This window comes from Chiroxiphia lanceolata, chromosome 12, assembly GCF_009829145.1.
Source record: "Chiroxiphia lanceolata isolate bChiLan1 chromosome 12, bChiLan1.pri, whole genome shotgun sequence".
NCBI classification, from domain to species: domain Eukaryota; kingdom Metazoa; phylum Chordata; class Aves; order Passeriformes; family Pipridae; genus Chiroxiphia; species Chiroxiphia lanceolata.
In genome coordinates this window covers 17471006-17494201 of record NC_045648.1, presented here as the reverse complement: position 1 = coordinate 17494201, position 23196 = coordinate 17471006, and the positions used below count along the sequence as shown (strand labels likewise).

General features: G+C 54.4%; 3 protein-coding genes across 5 annotated transcripts; 1 reads left to right on the top strand and 2 right to left on the bottom strand.

Annotated features, from left to right (window-relative positions):
* The first annotated feature begins 1689 nt into the window (after positions 1-1689).
* Positions 1690-12541, top strand: MAN2C1 (mannosidase alpha class 2C member 1). Of its 2 annotated transcripts, XM_032700101.1 has the most exons (26): positions 1690-1815; positions 2214-2339; positions 2916-3039; positions 3257-3327; positions 3463-3640; positions 4110-4299; positions 4626-4732; positions 4885-4995; positions 5358-5450; positions 5573-5689; positions 6150-6245; positions 6514-6659; positions 7104-7227; positions 7472-7593; positions 8135-8220; positions 8694-8864; positions 9148-9230; positions 9400-9494; positions 9620-9724; positions 9915-10071; positions 10370-10513; positions 10608-10717; positions 11254-11333; positions 11449-11594; positions 11771-11874; positions 11959-12541. In XM_032700101.1, the coding sequence occupies exons 1-26, from the start codon at positions 1724-1726 to the stop codon at positions 12074-12076; spliced, it is 3096 nt and encodes a 1031-aa protein (XP_032555992.1). In that variant the 5' UTR covers positions 1690-1723; the 3' UTR covers positions 12077-12541. The 2 variants fall into 2 exon arrangements, with proteins under 2 accessions (XP_032555992.1, XP_032555993.1); XM_032700102.1 differs by lacking the exon at positions 11959-12541 and having other exon boundaries at positions 11449-11598.
* Positions 12542-12677: 136 nt separating this feature from the next.
* NEIL1 (nei like DNA glycosylase 1) lies at positions 12678-16233 on the bottom strand. The gene is made up of 9 exons (XM_032700660.1): positions 15800-16233; positions 15581-15700; positions 15341-15419; positions 14730-14829; positions 14454-14578; positions 13987-14014; positions 13573-13646; positions 13209-13413; positions 12678-13042 (listed from the first exon to the last, which is right to left on the bottom strand). Exons 1-9 carry the CDS (start codon positions 16231-16233, stop codon positions 13023-13025), a joined length of 1185 nt encoding a protein of 394 aa, XP_032556551.1. The 3' UTR covers positions 12678-13022.
* A 231-nt stretch (positions 16234-16464) lies between these two features.
* On the bottom strand, positions 16465-18279 carry COMMD4 (COMM domain containing 4). 2 transcript variants are annotated; one of them, XM_032700661.1, is made up of 8 exons: positions 18186-18279; positions 18038-18109; positions 17889-17954; positions 17604-17643; positions 17366-17485; positions 17051-17131; positions 16772-16948; positions 16465-16660 (listed from the first exon to the last, which is right to left on the bottom strand). In XM_032700661.1, exons 1-8 carry the CDS (start codon positions 18186-18188, stop codon positions 16620-16622), a joined length of 600 nt encoding a protein of 199 aa, XP_032556552.1. In that variant the 5' UTR covers positions 18189-18279; the 3' UTR covers positions 16465-16619. The 2 variants fall into 2 exon arrangements, with proteins under 2 accessions (XP_032556552.1, XP_032556553.1); XM_032700662.1 differs by lacking the exon at positions 18038-18109.
* Between the last annotated feature and the right edge of the window lie 4917 nt (positions 18280-23196).

Here is a 23196-nt window from a genome sequence, read left to right as displayed (position 1 = left end):
CCTCATCTTCCAGCTCCAAGGATCTTCACTTTTGGGAAGTGTTGCTGAGCTACTTAGCTGGAGAGGATTGTGCTGATACATTTTTCCCTTTCTGTGTTGGAGAAAACACCATGGGAAGTACCAAACCAGTATTTGACAGAGCTGCTCTGCATGTGTGTGTGTTTGTGTGTGTACAAGAGCAGAGCGAGGGGTAGGGGGGTCTCAGTGTGTTTCACTCCTGAAATCTACATATGGGATATGTATTTTTTTAAGCAGATAAGTGTAACACTGGCAAATATTTAAAGCACATGGGAAGATTCTGATTTTAAAAATAAAGAAGTCAGCACTGACTTTGTAAGCCACGACAGCCACAACTGCACTGTCTCCTCAAAGGGGGCAGATTTCGTTGCACAAATCCGTGCTGCCAGTCCTACACACCCAGCATGGCTTCCTTCGTCCCTGGATGGGGAGCCACGGGCAGGGCTTTGCCACTGCTTCAACCTCTTCCATGGATTTATTGAATTCTAAGACAGCAGGTTCGTAGAATCATAGAATGTCCTGGGCTGAAAGGGACCTTAAAGATCATGCAGTTCCAGGTTGTTTCCTGGCACTGGAGCTCCCTCCCTTCCACAGGGAGAGGCTGGGGAGCAGGGCCAGAGGGGGACCTGAAGCCAGGGTTGAAAGCAGGTGGCCCCCCAAGGGGCCACTACTCATTGGCAGCCAATGCACAGCAGGCAGATCTGGAACAGGAGCCTCCTAGGGAGAAAGGAAAGAGAGGGAAGAGAGCCCCCAATGGGGAATATTCACACATTGCCAGCAATAAGTCACCTGTCTCATTTCTCCTGCTTTGCTGTAACCAGCCAGGGAGGTGCTCTCGCGTGTCCTCTTCCACTTCAAAGGTGTCATGCATGCTCCCCCGCTACTTCCCCCCTTTTTTTATCCTGCTGTATGCTCAAGGTGATCCGGAAGGGAAAGTTTTGGGTGATCTAGACTTTTGACCAGCTTAGAAGTAACAGCTGCTGCTGCCTTTGGTGGGTGTGTTGTCCCAGGAGCCTGTGCCTGCATGTCACTGGGGCGAGGGCGGCTGGCCAGGGCACACGGCGGGGAGACCTCTGCCTCCGGTGCTCCCGCCGGCATCCCGGCTCTGCTCCCAGCCTGGACAACAGCAGAGGTCAGCTTTCTTTTTCTTTTTTTTTTTTTTTTTCCCCATTTTATTTGATCTTGCTTTTTGTATTCCGTAACGTGATCCTCGGCCCACGACCCACGTGATCTCTATACCAATGTTTTAAACTTGAGTGTGGCACGGTGTTTCCACTAAAGCATCGGGGCTGAGCATGGTGCACAGATTCTTCCTTCCCCCCGATGATACAGAGTGGCATTTTGGGAGGGGGGCGATTTTGAGGCGAAGCGGGGGCGTGGAGGAGGAGGAGAGGTGGGTGCAGGATCGCTTAGGCTGAGGGACAGCGATGAGGCGGGTTCTGCCTCCTCACGCGGGGAGCACTCGGCGGGACAGGCCCTCAGCCCCGCGGAGCACCCCCGAGGCGGAGGCGGCCCGGCTGGAACCGGGATTCCGGGTTTCTGGGATTCCGGGGTTCTGGGATTCCGGGGTTCCGGGATTCCGGGTTTCTGGGATTCCGGGATTCTGGAATTCCGGGATTCTGGAATTCCGGGATCCCGGGGTTCCGGGCTCCGGGACTGCCGGGCCGCGCCTGCGCCGCGCAGGGCGGGTCCCACCACAGCCGCCATGGCCGCGCCCCGCCACAGGCGCACGGCGCTGGAGCGCGTCGAGAAGTTCGTCTCCGACACCTACTTCACCGACTGCAACCTGCGGGGCAGGTGGGCGGCGGGGAGGTCTCTCCGCTCCTCCTCCTTCTCCAGGGCATCCCCAGGGCGCTGGTGGGCGGCCGGGCCAGCTCGTGTGTGTCCCCTTGGGAGGGGGGGGGGGGGCACCCTGCCCTCGGGCGCTGCCGGGGCTCGGGGGGGCTCGGTGAACACACACCGAGGGAATAAATCGCACACACAAAACACACCCCCCGGACAGCCACGGCACAGCCCCCCAGCCCTCCCCGCTCCGCCAGCCTCTCTAACACGGCGCTTCATTACTCTGTGATTTGTTAATCCTGTTGAGGGTGTTGAGTAGCAGCTGTGGAGAACAGGGTGCTCCCTGTCCCACCCCCGGGCTCGCCCTTGCGGGACTGACCACGCTAATATGTCCTGGCCATCTTCGACCTCAGGCTTTTTGGGGATCGCTGTCCACCGGCATCGCTCTCCTGCTTCCAGACTCCGCGGCGCATCTCTTACGATGAGGCTGTTGTGGGGGAATTCAGGCCGGCTGAAGTGGGAGAGTCCTTCGGGCCCACGTGAGTACAGGATTTCGGTGGTGCTGTGATCGTGGTGGGGTTGGAGCTCATGTCTCGTGTGTGTGTGTGTGTGTGTGTGTGTGTGTGTGTGTGTGTGTGTGTGAGTCCTCACGAGTTCTTAATGGTGAAGAAAGAAGATGATAATCCTTTTCCCCCTGGGTGCTCGAAGGTGTCTGCCCAGAAGCCTTTAGGGAGATTTCATGAGGAAACAACCCAAGGTGTGTCAGTTTCCCAGGAGAGTGAAGAGCCCAGTTCATGGATCCTTTCTGCTGAGAGCTGTTTGTGATCATGGTTGTGTCCCTGATGCTTAGGTGGGGGATGTTTGCTTTGTCAGGTCTGGGAGAAGATTGTTATCCCAGCATTGGTCAGACAAGATGCCACTGACTGTTCCTCTGGGTCCCAGAGGGGCATAGATTAAATCAGGTCTGTATGGACAGGTGGCATTGTTGCGTTTGAATCCCATCAAACTCGTGGGCTGCCCTCACTCAGCTGTCTCCATGGAGGCTCTAAGGAAGTGTGCTTTCCCTGGGGAGAAGGTCACACTGTGGGCTGAGGTTGCTACTTGCTCTCTTCCAGGTGGGAGACGTGCTGGTTTAAGGTGGAGCTGAGCATCCCCCTGGCATGGGCAGGGCGGGAAGTGCACTTCCTCTGGGAGAGCGATGGGGAGGCCATGGTGTGGCGAGATGCCCAGCCTGTCCAGGTAAGGAGGCATGGATCAGGGGTGTGCCAGGTGCCCTGCTATGTACAGAATGGCAACTTTTTACATCCCTGCTCTGCTGTGTGGTGGTACCTGCAGGGTTTATGTTGCTGCTGGGGCAGCAGCAGCTTCTGTGCTGGTTGTTCTTGTGGGAATCATTATGGGACCAGACCCCTCCATCCAGCTGGACTTTAGTTGAATGTGCCATCTTCCTGTGCAGGGATTGACTAAGGAAGGTGAGAAGACCAGCTACATCCTGACAAGCAGCCTGAAAGAGTCAGAGCCCCACAGGTGGGTGGTCAGTCGAGCTCCTCACCGCTGGGTGAGCTTGGTATTGCTGGAAGACAGGAGGCCGGGGTGAGACATCCTCATCTGTGTCCTGGTGCTTGTGACCTGCTTGCTGATGGTTTCCTTTTGGTCCCACAGCCTGACGCTGTACGTGGAGCTGGCCTGCAATGGGCTCTTTGGAGCTGGCAAGGGCAGCATGATTGCCCCTCCTGACCCAGACAGGAGGGTCACCCTGAACAAGGCTGAGCTGGTCGTCTTCAACAGAGATGTCTACGAACTGCTGGTAGATCTGGAAATACTGCTGGACATGGCCCGGGTATGGGAGCTCCTTCTCTTCCCTTCTCTCACCCTTTCCATAACTTCATTGTGTCTCTTCCTCCTGCTGTTCCATGACCTGAGACCCTGAAGGAGAATATGTTTGCTGCTTCTGCTTTAGCACAATTGACTCTATCTAGACTTGATGACCCTTGTGGGTTCCTTCTAACTCAGGATATTCTAGAGTAGGGGAAAACTGAACAGAGGGAAGCCATAGGTGTTTTTTCATCCACTTTCTGCTCCAAAGCAGGATCTGTTAACCAGAGTCCCCTGGGATGTGCACATGTATAACTTGGATTTAGAAGGCATGTGAGAAAAGGCATAAGGTCACGTTTGTGAAGCAGGGACATGGTGTTTACCTGGTACCACTGACTGAGACAGATGTTGGAAGGAGGTACCAGGTTCTCCCTGAGGCAGGTGATGAGCTGATACAGTGGCCTGAGTAAAACTGTTATGCCTCCCAACCCCAGCTTCTCGGGGAGGAAAACCAGAGGAGTTTCCAGGCACTGTACACTGCCAACCAGATGGTCAATGTGTGTGATGTTACGGACCCCTCCACCTTCCCTGCTGCCCGTGACCTGGCTGCGTCCATCTTCAGCCAGAGGAACGGCGAGAGCCAGCACACCATCCATGCCATGGGGCACTGCCACATTGACTCTGGTGAGAGCAGCACACACTCCCTCTTTGCTCACATGGAGGCCAGGGCATGCTGCCCAAGGGGAGAGTGGGCTGCCCTTGGGCTTCAGGCACTGGATACCATGCCCTGAGGCACACAGCTGATTTTTCACAGAGGCAGGGGAGTGTGGGGTGCCCTTTGGAGCACTGATGGGGCTGGGGGATGAGGGCTGAATTATAGACTGCTGTCTTCCATCTGCTGAGCTTCACCCCTCGATTTACTGTCCCAGGAGGGGTTTCAGAGGGGTTCTAGCTCCAGGAGGAGCTTGTGTTGAGTAATAACTATGGTGGGGCCATGTCTGTCCCCGCAGCCTGGCTGTGGCCCTATGAGGAGACCATCCGTAAGTGTGCTCGGAGCTGGGTCACCGTGGTCCGCCTGATGGAGCGCAACCCGGAGCTCACCTTTGCCTGCTCCCAGGTCAGTGATCTCTCTCTGGAGACCTCTCCTCTGCTCATGGCATGTTGCTTCTCCAGCAAAAAGAGATGGGGGGATGACCAGAAGTGTTGCAGAGAGGAGGGCCATGGGTGTGGAGTGGTAGAGAGCTGAGGCTGATCTCTGTTCTCTGGCAGGCGCAGCAGTTTGAGTGGGTGCGGAGCTGGTACCCTGGGCTCTATGCACAGATTCTGGAATTCGTGGCCAAGGGGCAGTTCGTTCCTGTTGGAGGCACCTGGGTGGAAATGGTGAGTAGCACGGTGAGCCTGGCTTGCCAAATCCCCTCTGTGGCATCCTTCTGGGACTGGGCCTGGCACTGGAGGGGACAGCAGAGCCTTTGCTGAGCCTGTTTGGTTGGTGATGATCTCCAAGCCTAGGAACAGCAGCTGAAGTGTCTAACCTAGCAAAAATACAATCCCTCTCCCATATCATTCTCTGAGAAAGGATCTTTGCACTCAGTGAGCTGTGTTCCTCCTTTTTCCCTCTGCTGAGCTCTCTTCAGTTCCTCCCTGTTATCTCCAGGTCAGGTGGATGGGAATAGGGATCTTACAAGACCTCCCCTTCCCCAGTGCCTGGCTTTCCTCACAGACTCCCTGTGCCTTTCCCCCAGGACGGGAACCTGCCCAGTGGGGAGTCCATGGTGCGGCAGTTCCTCCAGGGACAGCAGTTCTTCCAGGAGCAGTTTGGCCGAATCTGCACAGAGGTACTTGTTCTCTTCCAGCACACCTTCCTTGCACACCATCTCCTTTCACTTCTTGCTGTGTATGAGGTTTGCCTGACTCATGTGTTTCTCTCTCCCTCTGCTCCTGTTTCTTCTCCTCCCAGTTCTGGCTGCCGGACACGTTTGGATACTCAGCCCAGCTGCCCCAGCTGATGCGTGGCTGTGGGATTCAGAGGTTCCTCACACAGAAGCTCAGCTGGAACCTTGTGAATACCTTCCCGGTGAGCTGTGCTTCCCTTCTTTTCAGGGGATGGATGTGTGGATGCTGGAGCCTTCTGCAGGGCTGGACCTGTCGGTTCCACAGTCCTTCAGCTCAGCTGACACAGGCTCTGCTTCCAGAAGCCACCAGTTTTTGGTGGTAGCAATGTCCTGTCAGACTTTAGGGGAGAAAAAGGTCATGGTTAGAGATTCCAGCACTGGGCCCCTGGCCTGTAAGTTCCTTCTGCTTCCAGACAAGGAGCTGTGACTTGTGTGCAGGTCCAACAAACAGGAAATCCAGCCTCTCCCTGCTGTACCCTGCCCTTGGGGCATTCCCTGTCCTTGTGCAACTGTCTCCTTACACTGATCCATCAGGACATTCTGCAGCTTCATGGAGAGAAACTAAAGGCCCAGTTTCAATCCTCAGGGGGCTCTGGAATGTCTGTCCCCTGTGTACCACATTGTCCTTTCACTCCCCTCCAGTATCACACCTTCTTCTGGGAAGGCATTGACGGTTCCCGAGTCCTGACCCATTTCCCTCCTGGTGACTCCTATGGGATGCATGGGCATGTGGAGGAGGTGAGTGAGACCTGCATGTGAAGTTGCCCGCCCCTTGGAGCCTCCTGGGAAGGGAGCGGAATAGCCGGCAGCATTGTTGGACAAAGGTCATCTGGGTGCCTGGCAGGCAGGATTGCCTGGTTCTGAGATGTGCCTGTGCCTGATTTTGGCAGTTTGGGCCTGGGAGGAGGGGCAGGACTGGGCTTTGCACCCTAAAGGCTGACCTGGCTTTCTTGTGGGAGCTGGGGATGGGCGCCAGGGGATTGCAGCTGCCCAAAAATCCCTCCAGGTGCTGAAGACAGTGAAGAACAACAAGGACAAAGGATGTGTGAACCACAGCGCGTTCCTCTTCGGCTTTGGAGATGGAGGAGGGGGCCCCACACAGAAGATGCTGGATAGGATGAAGAGAATGAGTGACACAGATGGGCTGCCAAGGTGAGAGGAAAGCTCTTCTCTCCTGGCAGTAGCACTGGCTTTGAGCCAAGCCTGGCCTTCAGCAGTGCCCAAAGAAAGGGAGCAAGGCAGAGAGACAGGCTAGCAGAGGGGGAAGGATTTTCATGGGTCTCTGTATCATCAAGAGCTGTAAGAACAGGTACACAGGGCAGGCATGGACTGCTTATGAGCCCTCGGTATAGTCATGGGTTGAGTGTCCAGCACAGCAGCTGTGCCTGGCAGTCAGTCCCTGTCTGGAGAATGTCCACAGGAGAGGTTCAGGGGTCCCAGGAGAGCAGGAGGGGGGTAGGAGGAGGGTGAGGGGAATACTGTGTATAGTTGTATTGAAGTTTCTGAGGCCTTGGTTCCAGGAGCGTCAACTTTCCAGATGGGATGCAACATTAGCCATGTCCCAGGCTCATCACTGTACCTGTGTCTCTCCCACAGGGTGCAGATCTCAACTCCTGACCAGCTCTTTTCTGTCCTGGAGAAGGAGTCATCACAGCTGTGCACCTGGGTGGGAGAGCTCTTCCTCGAGCTGCACAATGGCACATACACCACCCAGGCCCAGGTGAGGCTCCCCACGCTCAGGCCATGCAAATTCATGACACCTACAAGTAACCAACCTTCCTGCACTGGAGCTGGGTTTCTGCTGCTGATGTGAGAGATCTACTCCCAGCTACCCATTTCCTGACGCTCAAGAAATACATATATTTTTTATGTGTGTGTATATATATATATATATATATATATATATATATATATATATATATATATATATATATATATAAGAATATATATATTCTTTATACCAGATAAAGAAGGGGAATCGAGAGTGTGAGAGGATACTCCATGACGTCGAAGTGCTCAGCACCTTGGCTGTGGCACAGGACAGTGTGTTCCAGTACCCTGCCAGCCAACTGCAGCGGCTCTGGAGGTGAGGGAGTGAGTACAGGGGCATTGCTGGTACTGGGAGAGGGTTCAGTAGTGCAACACTCTATGTAGCTTACCTACCACTGTCTGTAACCCCGTCCATGAACTGATCAGGGATCCACCTGGAAAGCGTTCAGTGGTTTGCTTGATTCTCCTGTTGGAAGATAACTTCAAACCCTCACTACTGTGCTGTCTGAAAGCTTCATTTCCAACCTAAGCTTATTCCTCCCCAGTTTTGACTTGTCTGAACTTGTGCAACAACGTATCTGGTAGCCTTAGGGGATAAAAAGAAATAGCTCGTACTCCCCATGGTTGTGCTTTACTAAGGTGACAGTTGACAAGCCCTAACATAAAGGGATTTAAAGGATGCTATGGAAAAAATCCCTTTCTCTGAAGTGTTGGCTAATGGGAGTATAAGGAACAGTTATTAAGTTTGTCTGGCTTGCAAACAGGGCTCTTGTTTGAGAGAAGAACTTTCTGGTTGGTTCTAAGCCAGAACAAATACGATGCTCTTGCATCCTCTCCTGGGTTCTGCTCTCTTTTAGGTTATTGCTACTCAACCAGTTCCACGATGTCCTGCCAGGCAGCTGTATCCAGCTCGTGGTTGAGGATGCCCTGCAATACTACACAGGTGAGCAGAAGTTTGGCTAAGAGGGCACTTACTTGCCAGAGCACACTGGGTCCTGCCTGGTGGGGCTGCAGCAGTTTCAGTCTTGGACTACCAGGGCGAGCCTGTGCAGATATGTGTCTGAAATAGTGTTAAATTAGCAGGGGAGCCAAGGGATTGAAAACCATCCCAATTTATTGACTTCTCTGCTTGCTGTTGGCATGCCAGGGTAGACCTCCACGAAGGTTTGCTCCTGCCTGCTCATGAGTGCTTGCAGGAGCTTAGTTAACCAGAATTTTCCAGCTGAGCTGGCATAGCTCGCTGTAATCTTGTAATAACAAAGTTAAGAATAATTATACACTTGAATTACTCACTAATAGATAATAATAATTAATGATAATTAGTAATTGTAGCTTGGCAGGCTATAAAGTGTGTGTACATTGCACAGGAGCACCAGAAGCTCTCTCAGATCCAACTTAGGCCCTTTTGTTGTACAGAGATCCGCAGGATTGGTGCTGAGCTGCAGGAGGAGGCTGTGCAGTCCCTGTGCAGGGATCTGCTGCAGCCCAAGGCAGGGAGCACTGAAAGCACCCTTGTGTTGAACACTTTGCCCTGGGAACGCACCGAGGTGATCTCCAGGCCTGGGCCAGATGGAACAGAGACTTTGGGTATGTCTGACCTGGGATAACTCTTGTATCAGAATTTCTTACAGGGGCAGAGTCAGCTAACAAGGGAATACTCTGCCTCTCCCTGCCCTGGGGAGGGCTTTACTGGCTGTTCAAAGTCTTCCTTGGACAACTTGAAATGGAATAAAGTCCCCTGAAGTATGAAGGAAGAAGAGGAGGGTATGAAAGGAGGTAGTAGGTCTGATGTGAGAGCGCTAGGGCAGCACAGTGTGACTGAGGTTTCAGTCTGGGGCTGATGTTGGAATAGAACCTCTTTGCTTTCCAGCTCTCGTGACAGTCCCCAGCATGGGCTATGCTCTAGTGAGGGAGCCATTGCTGCCCTCTCAGCCTGTGTCAGTGAGGAAGCAGGTAAGCACAAGGCAGTTTTCTTCAGATCCACGTTCCCTGTGTCAAAGGTTGATTGGGGACAAATCTAAGGAATCCAGCATCCTGCAAATCCACATAGTAAATTTGCAACTGAGGCACTCAGCTCCTGCAGTTGTGGGTCTGTGACACCTGTTTCTGGCCTTTTCCCAAGGAGGATGGCTCCATTACCATGGAGAATGGGGTGATTGCTGTCTGCCTGGACACGATGGGACACCTGACCTCACTTCGGCTGCTGGACTCCGAGAGGTCTGTGTCACTCAGTCACTGGCCCCGGGCTCCTCAAACCTCTCCCAGGATGATTTCTCACTGTACACTCTTGTCCACTGCCAGCCCTTCTGATGCTGCTGTTTCTCTGTTCCACTTTTTTTCAGAGAGGCAGTCCCAGAGGGCTGCTATGCAAACCAGTTTGCACTCTTTGATGATGTTCCCCTCTACTGGGATGCCTGGGATGTGATGGATTATCACTTGGAAACCAGGTAGAGGAGCAGTGCAGGCAGCACTTGGATTTTGGCTTTACCCTAAGATTCTTGTCTCCCTGCCAGTCCTAGCTGTAAGAGAGCATTCACTCTGGAGAAGTGAATGCCTCCTATGTGGGAGGCTGGACTGGGATTTGGGAACCTGGATCTACTAGGCTGAGACTATCTCTGCCTTCATTCCTTTGTCTAGGAAGCCAGTGACCACACTGCTGAAGCCTCTGGAAATCACCCTGGCTGGGGGCCTGCGAGGAAGTGTGAGCTTCTCCCTGCAGGTCGGGAAAAGCAGCACCTTAACCCAGGAGATCATCCTGGATGCCACGTGCCCGTACCTCCGCTTCCTGACCCAGGTTTGGCCCGTGGCTGCTGCATGATACCAACATCCTGTGTGGCAGGAATTACGTTCCCCCTCCTGTTTTCTCCCCTGGAACTCCCCACTGCCTGTCCTCCTCTGCCTTAAAGGAGGGCAGCCTGAGGGTGGGGGGAGGTCCTGAGGGACAAGAATTCATCCTGGTTTTGAGACTCTGGTGTGGTTTTATTGTAGCTTATGTTGGCTGTGTGCAAGCCAGCTGCTGCACACCAGGGAAGGAAAAGTGCAGCTTCTGCCTGTCGGACCCCATGGTGATGCCCTTCTGCTCCCACATTTAGGTTGAGTGGAAGGAGGCTCACAAGTTCCTGAAGGTGGAGTTCCCTGTGCAGGTCCGGAGCACAAACGCCACCTACGAGATCCAGTTTGGCCACGTGCAGCGGCCAACACACTGGAACACGTCCTGGGACTGGGCTCGGTTCGAGGTGAGAGGGAAGGTGGCCTGGTCCCAGCACCGAGCTGCTCCTGCTCCTGGCAGTGGCTCTCTGTAGTGAGCCCATCCCTTGGTACCTGCTGCAGGTGTGGGCTCACAAGTGGATGGATCTCTCTGAGCACGGCTTCGGGGTGGCTCTGCTGAACGACTGCAAATACGGGGCATCAGCCCACAGGAACGTCCTCAGCCTCTCTCTGTGAGTTACAGATGGATGAGGGGGGAGCTGCTGCAGGTACTTTGTCTTGTGAGGTGTCTCTTGGAAGTCAAGGCAACACCTGGTCCTAAATGACCATAGTTAATAAATAGTCTGATGGGTGTCTGTTGTCTGAGAATTTGGCAGACTTACATTATAACTAATTCCTGTGAGCTACGCTCGTAGGTAATTCAGGAGAGATCAGATTTTTCTCTTGCTGGCCAAAACATACTCCAGGAGGGAAGGCTTAATGAAAGGGAAAGAACAGCAGTGTTAGTGTTACAAGTGCATACCAAGCTAAAAGAAACTGTATATTTCAGTTTGACTCTTGTCAGCCACAATTTTCACAGGAAGACACCCAAGCTTTTTAAGCTTCTGGGACTGTCTAGGGTCTGTTTGCTGTTGCATGTTTGCTTCCACCCCTGGGCCCAGCCTCAAGGAAGCGAGGGGAGCAGTTGTCACAGCGCTCCTCTGGCTCTACTCTGTGTGGCAGTGGGTGCTGCCGAGACACCAGTCTCACTAACATCTCGTTGCCTTAGGCTGAGAGCACCCAAGTCCCCTGATTCCACAGCAGACATTGGGCACCACCAGTTCACCTACGCTGTGATGCCTCACTGGGGTGAGTGACAGGCCCTGTAGGAACACACAGGGTGGGGTTGCACCACTGAGCCTTGGGCTGAGTGTGTCTCTGACTGTGCACGTGCCGAGGCTGGCTAGAGTTTCTTGTGATGCAGGTTCCTTCCAGGAGGCTGGTGTGATTCAGCGTGCCTACAGCTTGAATTTCCCCCTCCACACGGTCCCAGCCAGCTCTGCCCAGGGCCCAGCCTGGAGTGCCTTTTCTGTCAGCTCACCTGCCATCGTGCTGGAGACTGTCAAGCAGGCAGGTGCCGGGGCAGAGGTGGGGAGGGCAGAGGGGGTTGAGGTGCTGTTGTCGAGCATGGCTTGCTCTTTCCTCCACACTGAGTGGTGGTTAGGCTCGGCTGAGCAGAACAACTTCAGTTGGAGAGGCTGTGCCTGTCTCATTTGTCTGAACTCCCACCTGCACTGTCCCCAAAGGCTGAGGGCAGACCTGAAGCCGTGGTGGTTCGGCTCTACGAGGCGTATGGCAGCACGGTTACTGCCTGGCTCCAGACCTCCCTCCCCGTTAAGGAGGCGATGCTGTAAGTCCATGATCTGTGCCAAAGGGCTGGGTGTGCATGGGGATGGAGATCAGTCCCTTCAACCTCATGTGCTTTCCTCCTCAGCTGCGACCTCCTGGAGCGGCCAGCTGCACAGGGCACCCTGCCCCTGGGGCAGCAGGGCTTGAGGCTCTCCTTCACACCCTTCTGCGTGCTCTCTGTCCTCTTGGTCTTGAGCCAGTGACACCATCCACCGCTGTGGCTGATCCTGCAGCAACCTGGACCAACACTGTGAGCTCAAATCGCAGCCTGAACTTTCCTCGATCCCAAGAGCTGTACAAGAAGCAGTTCCAGAGCAGGGCAGTGTCCCCGTGTCCCACACCCTGGAGAGCAGCGCTTGAGAACAGCCGTGTTCCTCAGGGAAGGAGGACAGTTGCCCACTGCCCAACCAGGGTATGTGGGCTTCAGTGCTGAGCTCGCTGAAGTGTGGATAAGGGTGTGGACAGGCTGGTGGCCCTGCATGGGCTCTGCTCCAGCCCCAGGGCCCTGGGGAGCAGCAGCTTCCACAGTGGCTCCTGTGTCTCAGCCTTCATCTTGTCTAGCAGTGACTATAAAAAACACACTCTACTCCTTCCCCCTTTCCTCCACCTGCCCCTTGCACTGCCCTTGCAGATGGAGAACACAAATAAATAAAGAGAGTTACATCAAGCTCCAGCCTGTTTTCTTAACTTATTTCCAGGTAACTGCACTGACCTGCCTCCTCCCAGGTGCTTTGTTGTAGCTGCTGCTCCCTTAGTGTCCTCCTCAGAGGGGTTATCCTTAGCATGAAAAGGCATGCACAGTGATTTCTACACAAAATATTTTATTATTTAGTCAGCTAAAAACAGTGAGTGGAGCAGCAGCCAGAAACGGAAGAGAGAACCCAGTTTTAGGCAGAGTCAGAGTCCAGCACAATGTAAGGTCTTGGCTCTTCTTCCCCTCTAATGCCTCTGGACAGCAGGAAAATACCCCACCACCAAGCCCAGCTTCTCCCTCACGCACTTGCAGGATGCAACAGTAGCAAGCAGCTGCGAGCACAGGTACAGAGAAGCTCCATTTCCCCCATCACTAACGCACGTCCCTGGCCAAGCCCTCCCTGAGCTTCTCCTGGGCCACTAAATGCCCCTCAGGAGGTGGGCAGTGGGCAGCACTCACATGCCAGGGACTGCACCTGAAAAACAGAGAGGGAAATGAGGAGTCAAAGGGCGAGGGAGTGTCTGGCTCTGCCCTACTGGCTCCTCTCCTGCCATCTGGCACCCCTCAGTCCCTTTGATACAACTGAGCACTCCCACAGCCCCCACCCGTGCACCTGAAAGCCACAGGGGCTGCAGCCTCACCTCTGCCCCTGCGTGCAGACATCCGGCGGCTTCTTCTGGGTTTGAGAAGCACCTCCGGCTCAGGCAAGGCTGGAGCAGGGGTCCCTCTCCTCCTCTGGCGAGCACATCCCTTCCTCGGCCCTTCAGCCTCCTCCTCCTCCTTCTCATCTGACTTTTGGGGGGTTGCTGCAGCCCTGAGGCGCCTTTTCAAGGCGCGTGAGGTGACCTGGGTGGACATCAGAGCTGCAGCTTAGCAGCAGAAGAGTGCTTGGAGCACCACAGAGGGTGAGAAGCTCCATATGGGATCACCACCATGAATTCAGGAGCAGCCTGAGCAAGGTTAAGGGGAACAGGACAGCCAGACACAACCACAAAGCTGCTTTACCTTAGGGGTCAGTGCCTCAGGGTCTGCCTTCAGCTGAGCGCGCTTTGTGCGGGGCATCTTCTGGTGCTTCTGCCCTGCATGAGAGGACATGCCCAGGTCAGGGGGAGTGAGGGACACGCTTGCAGGGATGCTGTCCTGGGTGATGTGAGCTGAGCACTGAGGAACTGCAGGGTGAAAAACCATCCTGCCAGCGCAACAGCTGTGCCCAAGCAGGTTGGGATGCTGGTAGGAAGCCCCGGGGAAAATGGGCTCTGTCCCCTGGTGCCAACGGCTGTCTCAGGCCTGTCAGCACCCCAGGGAGAGGGGCTTTGCTCCTGCCTGTGCCCTTGTGCTATACAGAAAAGACAGGGCTGCTCAGTGTCCAGCCCTTCCAGAGCAAGAGTGGGTCCCATGGGCAGGAGAAAGGACACTCACCTGTGGGAGCCATGGGACCAGGCTCTCCCTGCAAGGAAGGGACAGAGTATTGACTGGGGTGCAGTCATTCTGCAGGCAGCAGCAGCAGAATCCCTGCCCCTTCTCCCTCTCGCAGTGATAGGGAAAGAGCCACATTTCTCTGGGAAGCCAGGAGAGTCAGGCTTGCTCTGCCTGTGCACTGGGGACTCTCCTGTTAGTCCCGTTCCTGCAAGGCCACAGACACAGGGCACAGGAGGGAGGAACAGGGCTCCAGACCTCATTCCCTCCATCTGCTCCAGACTGCCCACCACCCCTTGTCCAGCTGGCCACCACACAGAGGGTCCTTGTCACCTCCATGCCCAGCAGCTTGGTGGAGAGGGAGATCTCCAGCCACACAGTGTAACGCTTGGGAGTCTCAGCAAGCAGAAAATGGGCTGGAGGGGCGGTTTGGGGGCCCCCAGCCCCTGGGAGTGACCCCAGGCACCTACCTGGAACCATATGGTCCTGCCGTTGCGGTCACGCAGGGAGCTCATGCCAGGCACCAAGTAACACTGCAGCCAGTTCTTGAAGGTGGCATAGTTATCCGAGTGCTCGGGGTCCAAAAGGTGCTTCTCTGGGAAGGGAGAGAGGGAAAGGACAGAATCAGAGCAGAAGCCATGATCATGGTGTCGGGATGCCCTCCCAAACCTCCTGATGCCGGGAATGCAAAGCCCCAGCCTCCCCCAGCTGGCCCTGCTCCCCAGCATCCCGTCCTGTCGCCTCACCTGCCGTGATGACCTCCATGGGCACGGTGTGGCACAGCTCCAGGAGATCTGGGTTCTTCTGCATCAGCTTCACCTTCTTGCTCAGTGTCAGGGAAAGATCCTGCAAGGGTGGAGAAGGGGAGGAAAGTCACCTGCCAGCTACTTCTGCCTCCTCGGGGTCTCTCCTCCCCCACAGCACCCAAATTCTTTGTCTTTTGCCCTCCTGAGGATGAGTTGCCACACTCTCATGCCAGCCCTGAGCTCACCTCACTGTGGGCTTCCAACTTAGCTATAAAGACATGAAAGAGGGCTAACACACAAAAACATCAGCAGTTTTAAAAACACCCCTCAGGTCATGTAGTTTGTCTTCAGGTTTCTTTAAAATAGTCACTTTAAAAGGCCACAAGAACAACCTTGGGCTCTACTACAGCCTTCTTGGAGATTTTAAGCTTGCAAGGTGTTTGTTTCCCTCATCTCTTCCATCTCACCCACCCTAAAAATATTCATGGACTTCTTGAAGGCAGAAGCTGGGCACAGCTCATCCTGCAGGGCCACAGGCAACCAAACCCCTGGTACAACATCTGCCACCTTCTGAGCTTTCTGAGACTGTGAAAGCACCTGGTATTCCTCACCTTCTTCCTCCTCTCCTGCTTCTGATCCTTCAGGGCCTCCAGCACAGTCCGAGCCTTTTCAAAGGGAGGGATCTTCAACCTGAAAGAGTTACACACAAGCCTGAACCCTTGGTTCTGGCACCCTCTGCATCTACCAGGGTGAGGAGGCACAGCCAGCTTAGCCAAAGAGCCATTGAGCTCCAGCAAACTCTTGGAGACCAAACCTCCATGGTAGGTCAGCAGATGTTCAACCCACTTTACCTGTACAAGATCTCAGCACGCAGGTAATTCCCAATTCCATTGAAATACTTCTGGTTTAAGAGGGCTTCACAGATGGGCTTGTCAAAAGCCTTGTCATCCAGGTTCCTCAGCACGTTCTCCCTGCAACAGAGCATGGGGCAAAAAGAAGAGTCACCTGGGCATGTCTGTGCAGGAAAAGCAGCCAAACCCAACCAGGGGGCATTCCTCCAGGGCGCTCACCTGAAAGCCTGGTACTCGGAGACGACGCAGGGCCCGCGCTCCCGCTGCCAGGCGTCCCCCAGGCGCCAGGACCCGAACCGGCGGGCGTCCACGAAGCACAGGGCCCGCGGGGGGCTCTCCCGGGTGAGGAAGCGGAGGTGGGCATGGCGGGGCAGCTCGGCGGCTGGGCACAGCCGGAACGACCCCGACATGCCGAAACGAAACACGAGGTCCTGCGGCGGGGGGGCGGCGGCGGCGGCAGCGTCCAGCGCGCTCAGCGTCAGCCGCAGCTCCTTGCCCCGGGCAAGGGCCGAGATGCGGTAGGCCTCGCTGCGGAACGGCACCTCGGGGCCGCGGCCCACTGCCGAGCGCTCCACGCCGCCCGCGAAGACCAGCCCGCCGCACACGCCGTTGATGAAGCAGCCGGCGAGGTGCAGCTCCGGGCACTCGGGCATCGCCGCCACCGCACCGCGGAGCCGCCACCGCGCTGCCGCCCGCCGCTCCGACTGCGCCCGCCCGCCCCCATTGGCTGCGCGGCGGGCGGCGCACGCTCCCATTGGCTGCGCGGCGGGCGGCGCACGCTCCCATTGGCTGCGCGGCGGGCGGCGCACGCTCCCATTGGCTGCGCGGTGATGCCGGAGCTTGTAGTCCTGCCGGGCGGCCCCGCCGCGGGGAGACACAGAACGACACGGCTCGGCTTTGTCACCGGGACTTTATTGAAGCTACCCCGAGCGTCCCTAGAAGCCAGGAGAGCAGGGAAATATCCCCCTTCCCAGCCAGAAGCACCAGATCCGACCCAGCAACTCGGTGTCCGCGACTCCCACCATGGGAGGCTGGCTCCTCAGAGAAGGGTGTTCATCAGGGTCTGGGCTTGCTTCAGCTCTGCAGAGAGAGGATGGAGCTGTGGGGGAGCCGCTACATCCCCAGCAGCATCCCTCCCAGCATCCCCCATAGCCCTGGAGGTCCTCGCTGTCACCCATCCTCCAGCCTCACCTGCCAGCAGCACTCGGAACTTGTCAGCCGAGAGGGTCACAGAGACAGCCGTAGTTCTAGGGCACTCCCTGTTCTGCACGTTGAACGTCAAATGCACCAGGGGCTCGTTGACCTCCTGCAGCTCGCTGGAGCTGAGGGTGTAATCCACCCGCCAGCGCACCAAGCCCAGCTGGCTCACTGGGGTGGGTAGTGGGGGTGGCATCAGCACCCTGGCTCACTCCAGCAGCGTGACTGCCACCAACACCCAAAACCCTGTTAAGACCCAACCATCCCACTCACATCGCAGGCTACAGGCCCTGAGGCTGTCCTGGAGAGAGCTCTGCTTCTCCTCGTAGGAACGACACAACCCGCTGGCATGCTCTGCTCGTGAGGAGAGACAAGAACCCCCCTGCTCAAACCAGCTCTACAGTTACCAAACCCCACCAAAGCACCTGAGGAGCCCCCGGGGATGGATGGCACAGCAGGGAGGTGATGGAGGACAGCACAGTTTCCAGCCTGCCCTGCATCTGAGCGTGAAGAAGGCAGCGCTGGGAACTGCGTTGGGCACATCCCACCAGGTCTGGTCCGTGGTGCCACCCTGAGGGTCCCCCCTACCTTTGGGCAGCCCCAGCTGCTGCAGCTCACTTGACAGGGACTCGCTGTCTACATTGTGCTTGGCTGCACTGGAGAGAATGAAGCCGAGGACAGCGATGGTTGCCTTCACGTCCCCTGACTCTGCGGAGGGGATGGAGGGTGAGCTCTGCCACCTTGGGAAGGCAACTCCAGCCGAATCGCTGCCCAGCCCCAGAGTGGGGCTCCATGGGGGTATCCCAGTAAGGACAGCAGTGCTCACCTAACTTTGCGTCCGAGGTCAGCTTCAGGATCTTCTCATACTGCAGGAGAGCAGAGCATCACGGTAAACACCAGGTAACACACTCACTACCAACATTAATACTCAAAATTCTTACCTTAATATTAATACTAATAACATTTAATATTCATAGTATTGCTACTAGCAGTGGCTGGTAGCATTCTTATTGCAGAGGTTGCATGAAGAATATGAAATTAATTAATATTGCTGATTATGCCACTGCAGTGTTGAAACACTTGGCCTCCACCGCGGTAGCCCCGCACTCACCTCCATGGGCTCCCCCAGGAGGTCCCGCAGCACCTGGGCGCAGATCAGCTTCAGCTTCACCGAGGACTGCGGGGAATAAGGAGGGTGAGCAGCGGGCCCGGGGCGGGGAGGGGGCGGGCAGGGGGACGCGGGGGGCGCGGGCACTTAACGATTTTAGCCAGGGTGCTGATCTCGGCCAGCACCCAGTCGGGGCAGTCCAGGTCCCCGCAGAAGCGGAACCGCTGCGGGGGGAGAGGCGGTCAGAGCCCACCGCGGGGCCGCTGCGCCCTCCCCCGTCCCCGCCGCCCCCCGCCCCACCATGTCGCCGCCGTTCCGCGGGGCCGCTGCCTCCGTAGATCCCGCCTTCCCGACCCGGAACCGCTCCCGGGCCGGAGCCCGCTCCGCCCTTCCCCGCCCCTGCCCCGGGTGCCCGCGGGGGCTCCGCGAGTGGCTCCGCGAGTGGCTCCGCGAGTGGCTCCGCGGGGGCCTTGGGGCGGGGACCCCGAGAGTGCGGCGAGACCCCGGGACGGGGCAGGGCACGGAGCTCCGGGAACGGGACCCGAGGCGGCGGTGGATCCGCGGGAGGGGCCCCTTTGACACGCCCCGACCGCGGGAGCACCTCCCGCTCCCCACGGCCGCATCCCCGCTCAGTGGTGGGGTTCAGTTTTGGATCCTGACTCCGTGAGACTGAAGGTTGTGATGGGTCGTAGAGCTGAGAAGGAAAGTATAGATACCGAGGTGTGGTGCAGTTCAGTGGGTGCAGCTGAAGGTGGAGCCAGCAACAGCTTTCTCATCCGACGCTTTTCTGAGAGTTGTTTTTGCCAGGTGTTTGCATTTTTTGTTGCTGGATTCTGCAAAAGTGAAAAAATATATTAGCACATATAATTGGGAAGGAGTGCGTGTTGCCACTCGAGCGTGGTGCAAATAAAAGTTCGCACATGAACGGGGAAGGTCATTTTTCTTTACAAGAGGTGGATGGACCTTTCACACTCCATGAGACCGAAAAGTGCACAATGCTACATATAGCAAAGATGGCAATTGTGTGCAGTTTTCAGGCTGCAAGGAAAACTAAATGCCACTTGATTGTTGTGCAAATACAAGCCTGCAAATGGAAGGGACGGTCAGCGAAGTCTTTCTGATTTCTGGCACGATTTCTTCGAGAGCAGTAGAGGACGTTTTGAACTTCGGATCTTCGCATTCGTTGGTTTTGAGGTAACCATGGTCCATTTTACGCCTTTTTTTCGTACACGGGGCCATCTAGTGGACGTTCCCCCCGTATCGCCGTTTGAGAGCTCCTGTAGATGGCCCTGTGTACGCACAAACCAGCCCAAAGTGCTGCTCCAAAGGTGACAAAGTCCCGTCACTGGTCTCAGACTAAATGTGTCAGGACAAAAAAGTTTTGGCTGACCTTCCCCGTTCATGTGCAAACTCTTATTTGCACCACGCTCAAGTGGCAACACGCACTCCTTCCCAATTATATGTGCTAAGACATTTTTTCACTCTCTCAGAATCCAGCAACAAAATCAAAAATGTCCAGCAAAAACATCCAGCAAAAACATAACTCACAAAAATGCTAGGAGAGAAAGCTCTTGCTGGCTCCACCTTCAACTGCACCTCACACACTAATATCTGCACCTTCTATGTACCCTCATAATCCTTCAGTCTCACGGAGTCAGGATCCAAAACTGAACCCCACCACTAAGTGCTCAGACACTAAAAGGACCAGGACAAAAAGCCCAACAGCTTGGCTTTTACATTCCCATTCTAGAGGTTCAAGAGCTCTAACTGGTAGCACTGTATATTAGGAAAAGCAATTAAATTCACTAAGCCCACCAAGTGTGTGGATCCAAAAATTGTTTCTGTGCCACAGAGAGCAACTATGACCCCACATCTCAGAAGAAATGTGACCCCCCCACCTCAAAATAGAAACCATCCAGGGACTGATCCCATATGAAGGTACCAGAACACCATTACTGGGCATTACTTCCCCAACGCAGTGTATCATCTATACATCAAGACTGGCAATAGCTTTATGTGGCCCAAAATAAAAGGACTGCCAAATATTACAGAGATCACCTCTGAAATGTGGAGACAACCTGACGATGTGAGGTTGCTCCCACACAAAAGATGCCAGACAGAAAACCTGTGGCTGTCTCTTTGATTCCCTGGACGCCCAATTATTATTGCAGGTCGATGTGCTTTCATTCTTAAGGAAGAACACTGTTATCCTTTTTCAGAAGGTTAGTTCCCAAAATTTGATACCAGCTCCATAATGGCAAATGTCAGGGGATTGCTCCCACACAAAATGTGCTAGGACAACAAGCTGCTCCTGGGTGCTGCAGCCTGTCATCTGCCCCTGAAGCAGAGCCTACCTGCCTTCCTCCCCAACCTTACCTTTTTTTGCTGTGCCTGACTATCCCTTGCACTGCATTGCCTTGCCTACCCTTCCCTTGCCTGGCTTTGAATTGCCTATACCTCCCTTACCTCACCTTTCAATGCCTACCTCTCACTTGCCTTGCCTTCCAGACCCATCTCTTGCCTTGCCTACAAATCCCTTGCATTGCCTTGCCCTGACTACCCGTCTCTTGGCTTGCATTGCCTTGCACACCAATCTATTCCTTGACTTGCCTACCCCTTTCTTGCCTGGCCTTGCCTTGTCTTCCTCTCCTCTGACTTGCATTGCCTTGCCTTACCGACTGCTCCGTGTCCTTCCTTTCATTTCCCACCCCTCCTTCACCTCACCTTACCTTGCCTACCCCTCTCTTGCCTTGCCTTTCATTGCCTACTTCTCACCTACCTTGCCTTGCCCTGACTACCACTCCTTTGCTTGCATTGCTTTCCATACCTATCCCCTTCCTTCACTTGCCTGCCCCCTTCTTGCCTGGCCTTGCCTTGCTTACACCTCCCTCCCCCTGCCTTGCCCACTCATCTCTCCACTTGACTTGCCTTCTTCTCTCCTGCCTTGTTTACCCACCCTACTGCTTCCTGGCCTTCCCTTACCTACCACTCCCTTCCCTTTTCTTGCCTTCCCCTCACTGGTCTTGCTTTGCTTTGCCTACCCCTCCCTTACCTTGCTGTGAGGAGGAAGGGCTTGAAAGCGGAAGATCTGACGAGGAGGTGTTTTTTCTTTAGTTGTTTTCGCTCAAGATAAGTTTGCAGCTGCAGATGCTAAGAATATTGTTTCAGTGTGGGAATTTTTGCACTCTGTTTCCTTTGGGTTGTTTAATGTCTGTTGAGAGAAACGTAATTCTCTCAGGGAAGATAACAGAGTGTTGTTACAAACTCAGCATTCTTTCCTGCAGGCTTTGGGGGAAGGAATACAAGAGAGAAAGTTTTGAACTGTAAAAACAGCTGGGTGACCCGTGGCTACGGGGAAAGCTGGGGAGGTCAGGATGGTGACTCCCTGCATTTTGGGATGGTCCAGCACCGAGCACTGGAGCCCTGTGGCTGCTTTCCTAGCCATGATGGCTCCACCAGAGTTATGGATCGAAATGGATGATGCAGCAGCGGTTGCTTCACAGACAATTGAATCATCTACGCGTGAATTACTGTGGAAAGCAGCACGTAAATCTGCTCCCAAGTCAGTGGGGAGGTGTGCTGGTTGAAAAGCAAACAGGCAGGAGAAATGAACCTAACTCAAGACAGATTACAAGTCAGAGTTATGATTTACTAAAAAGATTACAATAAATGCAATGATACAGAGAAAAAAATGGTTTTAACCCCCAAAGACGGATGTATAACCCCACACCCTGGGACCAAACAGAAGGGTGTTCATTAGCCCCTGTGCTGAGCACCACGTGGCCCCCCTGGGTGCAAAGTAACAGGAAAGGAAACCTGTTGGTCCAGATGATGGTCGCAGTCCTGTTGGAGTGATGATCACAGTCTTGTCCAGAGTGGCAGTGGCAGTCCTGGTGGAGTTCTGGTCCTCCTCTGGATCCAAGGAGTGGTGGTAGAAGCCCCAGGTGGTAGAAGTCCCAAGGACGGAGGGAAGGAGACCCTTCATCTTCTAGTTTGGGCTAGAGGGCTTTGGTGGGGCTATGAGGTGAGCCCCCTCAAAGTGGGGGCTTTGAGGGCTATGGGGCTGTAAGGGCTGCAGGGGCTCTAAGGGGTGAGGGCTATGGAAGCTGTGAGGGCTGTGAGAGCTATAGGGGCTTTGAGGGGCTGTGAGAGCTGTGGGGGCTTTTAGAGATTATGAGGGCTACATAGATTGTGAGGGCTATAGGAGATATGCAGGCTATGGGGCTTGGGAGGGCTATAGGGGCTGTAATGGCTATGGGGGTTATGGGGGCTGTGAGAAGTATGGGGCTTTGAGGTCTTTGAGATCTGGGGGAATATGGGGGGTGTGAGGGATATAGGGGATATTAGGGACTGTGAGGACTACTTGTTCTGTGATGGCTATTAAGGCTGTGAGGGCTATGGGGGCTGTGAGGGCTATAGGTTGTAGCAGGATGCTCTGCCTTGGAATGTGGTCAAGCAACTTGAACAATACCCTATTTGCAAGGCTATCAGTGATGGACTGAGAGAGGGCATCATGTGCTGGTTTTTGTTGTTGAATTATGCTAAAACTAGTCTGGCTCATCAACCCCAAATTAACATCCTGATAGTGAGACAAAGATTTGGCAGACAAGCTTCTAAACTGACCTGGAGACATAGGACTGACAGTCAATCACTTTATACTGTTTCTATAGTCCAGTCCACTTTCATACAGTAGGTTCTTCTAACATAACCCTTCTTGGAGTCATGGTAGAGTGTGGAGATTTTTCCCTTGAGTAGAGGATGCTCCTCGAGGTTACTCCTCAAGGCTGACTGAAAGAGATATGCCCAGGGTCATTGGTATGGGTGAGTTACATCAATCTCCACTTAATAATAATTTATTTCTTTTTTGCTAGCTTTAATATCATTGCTTTAATACAATTGCTTTGATATAATGCACCATATCCTATCCTGTATTATACTAGTTTTAGCTTCTATACTGTTCAGTAAATAATTCGGATTGAGATCTTTTGTCTAATCATTTTTCATAATAAATAATTCATTTTACATAAATATGTCTGATTTGCCATCTTTAATCCTGGGGGACAAAGTTGTACAAAGGTTCCATCACACCTCTATAATTCTTTAGACTTAAATGGTTGACAGAGTCTGAGGCTAAACTGGATTCAGCTGCACCCAGGCTCTTCTCTGAGAAGGAGTTTAGAAAGCAACGGGGTCCTTTCTGCACCTCATGACTCAAGGGGAGGGCTTCTCTAACAAACATGGACTGAAGTTCCCACTCCAACATGGGTCTGTGAGAGCTACGGGGTCACAGAATATGCTGATTGGGAAGGGA

Excerpts from the sequence above, each read along its gene's own strand:
- MAN2C1 (XM_032700101.1), top strand. The coding sequence starts at position 1,724 with ATGGCCGCGCCCCGCCACAGGCGCACGGCGCTGGAGCGCGTCGAGAAG. Across the intron at positions 7,594-8,134 it reads CAACTGCAGCGGCTCTGGAG|GTTATTGCTACTCAACCAGT; the intron begins GTGAGGGAGTGA and ends GCTCTCTTTTAG. Across the intron at positions 9,495-9,619 it reads CGGCTGCTGGACTCCGAGAG|AGAGGCAGTCCCAGAGGGCT; the intron begins GTCTGTGTCACT and ends ACTTTTTTTCAG.
- NEIL1 (XM_032700660.1), bottom strand. The coding sequence starts at position 16,233 with ATGCCCGAGTGCCCGGAGCTGCACCTCGCCGGCTGCTTCATCAACGGC. Across the intron at positions 15,701-15,799 it reads TCCGAGTACCAGGCTTTCAG|GGAGAACGTGCTGAGGAACC; the intron begins GTGAGCGCCCTG and ends GCTCTGTTGCAG. Across the intron at positions 14,015-14,453 it reads GCAGGACCATATGGTTCCAG|GGAGAGCCTGGTCCCATGGC; the intron begins GTAGGTGCCTGG and ends CCTTCCTTGCAG.
- COMMD4 (XM_032700661.1), bottom strand. Across the intron at positions 17,644-17,888 it reads TCCTGGGGGAGCCCATGGAG|TATGAGAAGATCCTGAAGCT; the intron begins GTGAGTGCGGGG and ends GCTCTCCTGCAG. Across the intron at positions 16,661-16,771 it reads GTTCCGAGTGCTGCTGGCAG|AGCTGAAGCAAGCCCAGACC; the intron begins GTGAGGCTGGAG and ends CTCTCTCTGCAG.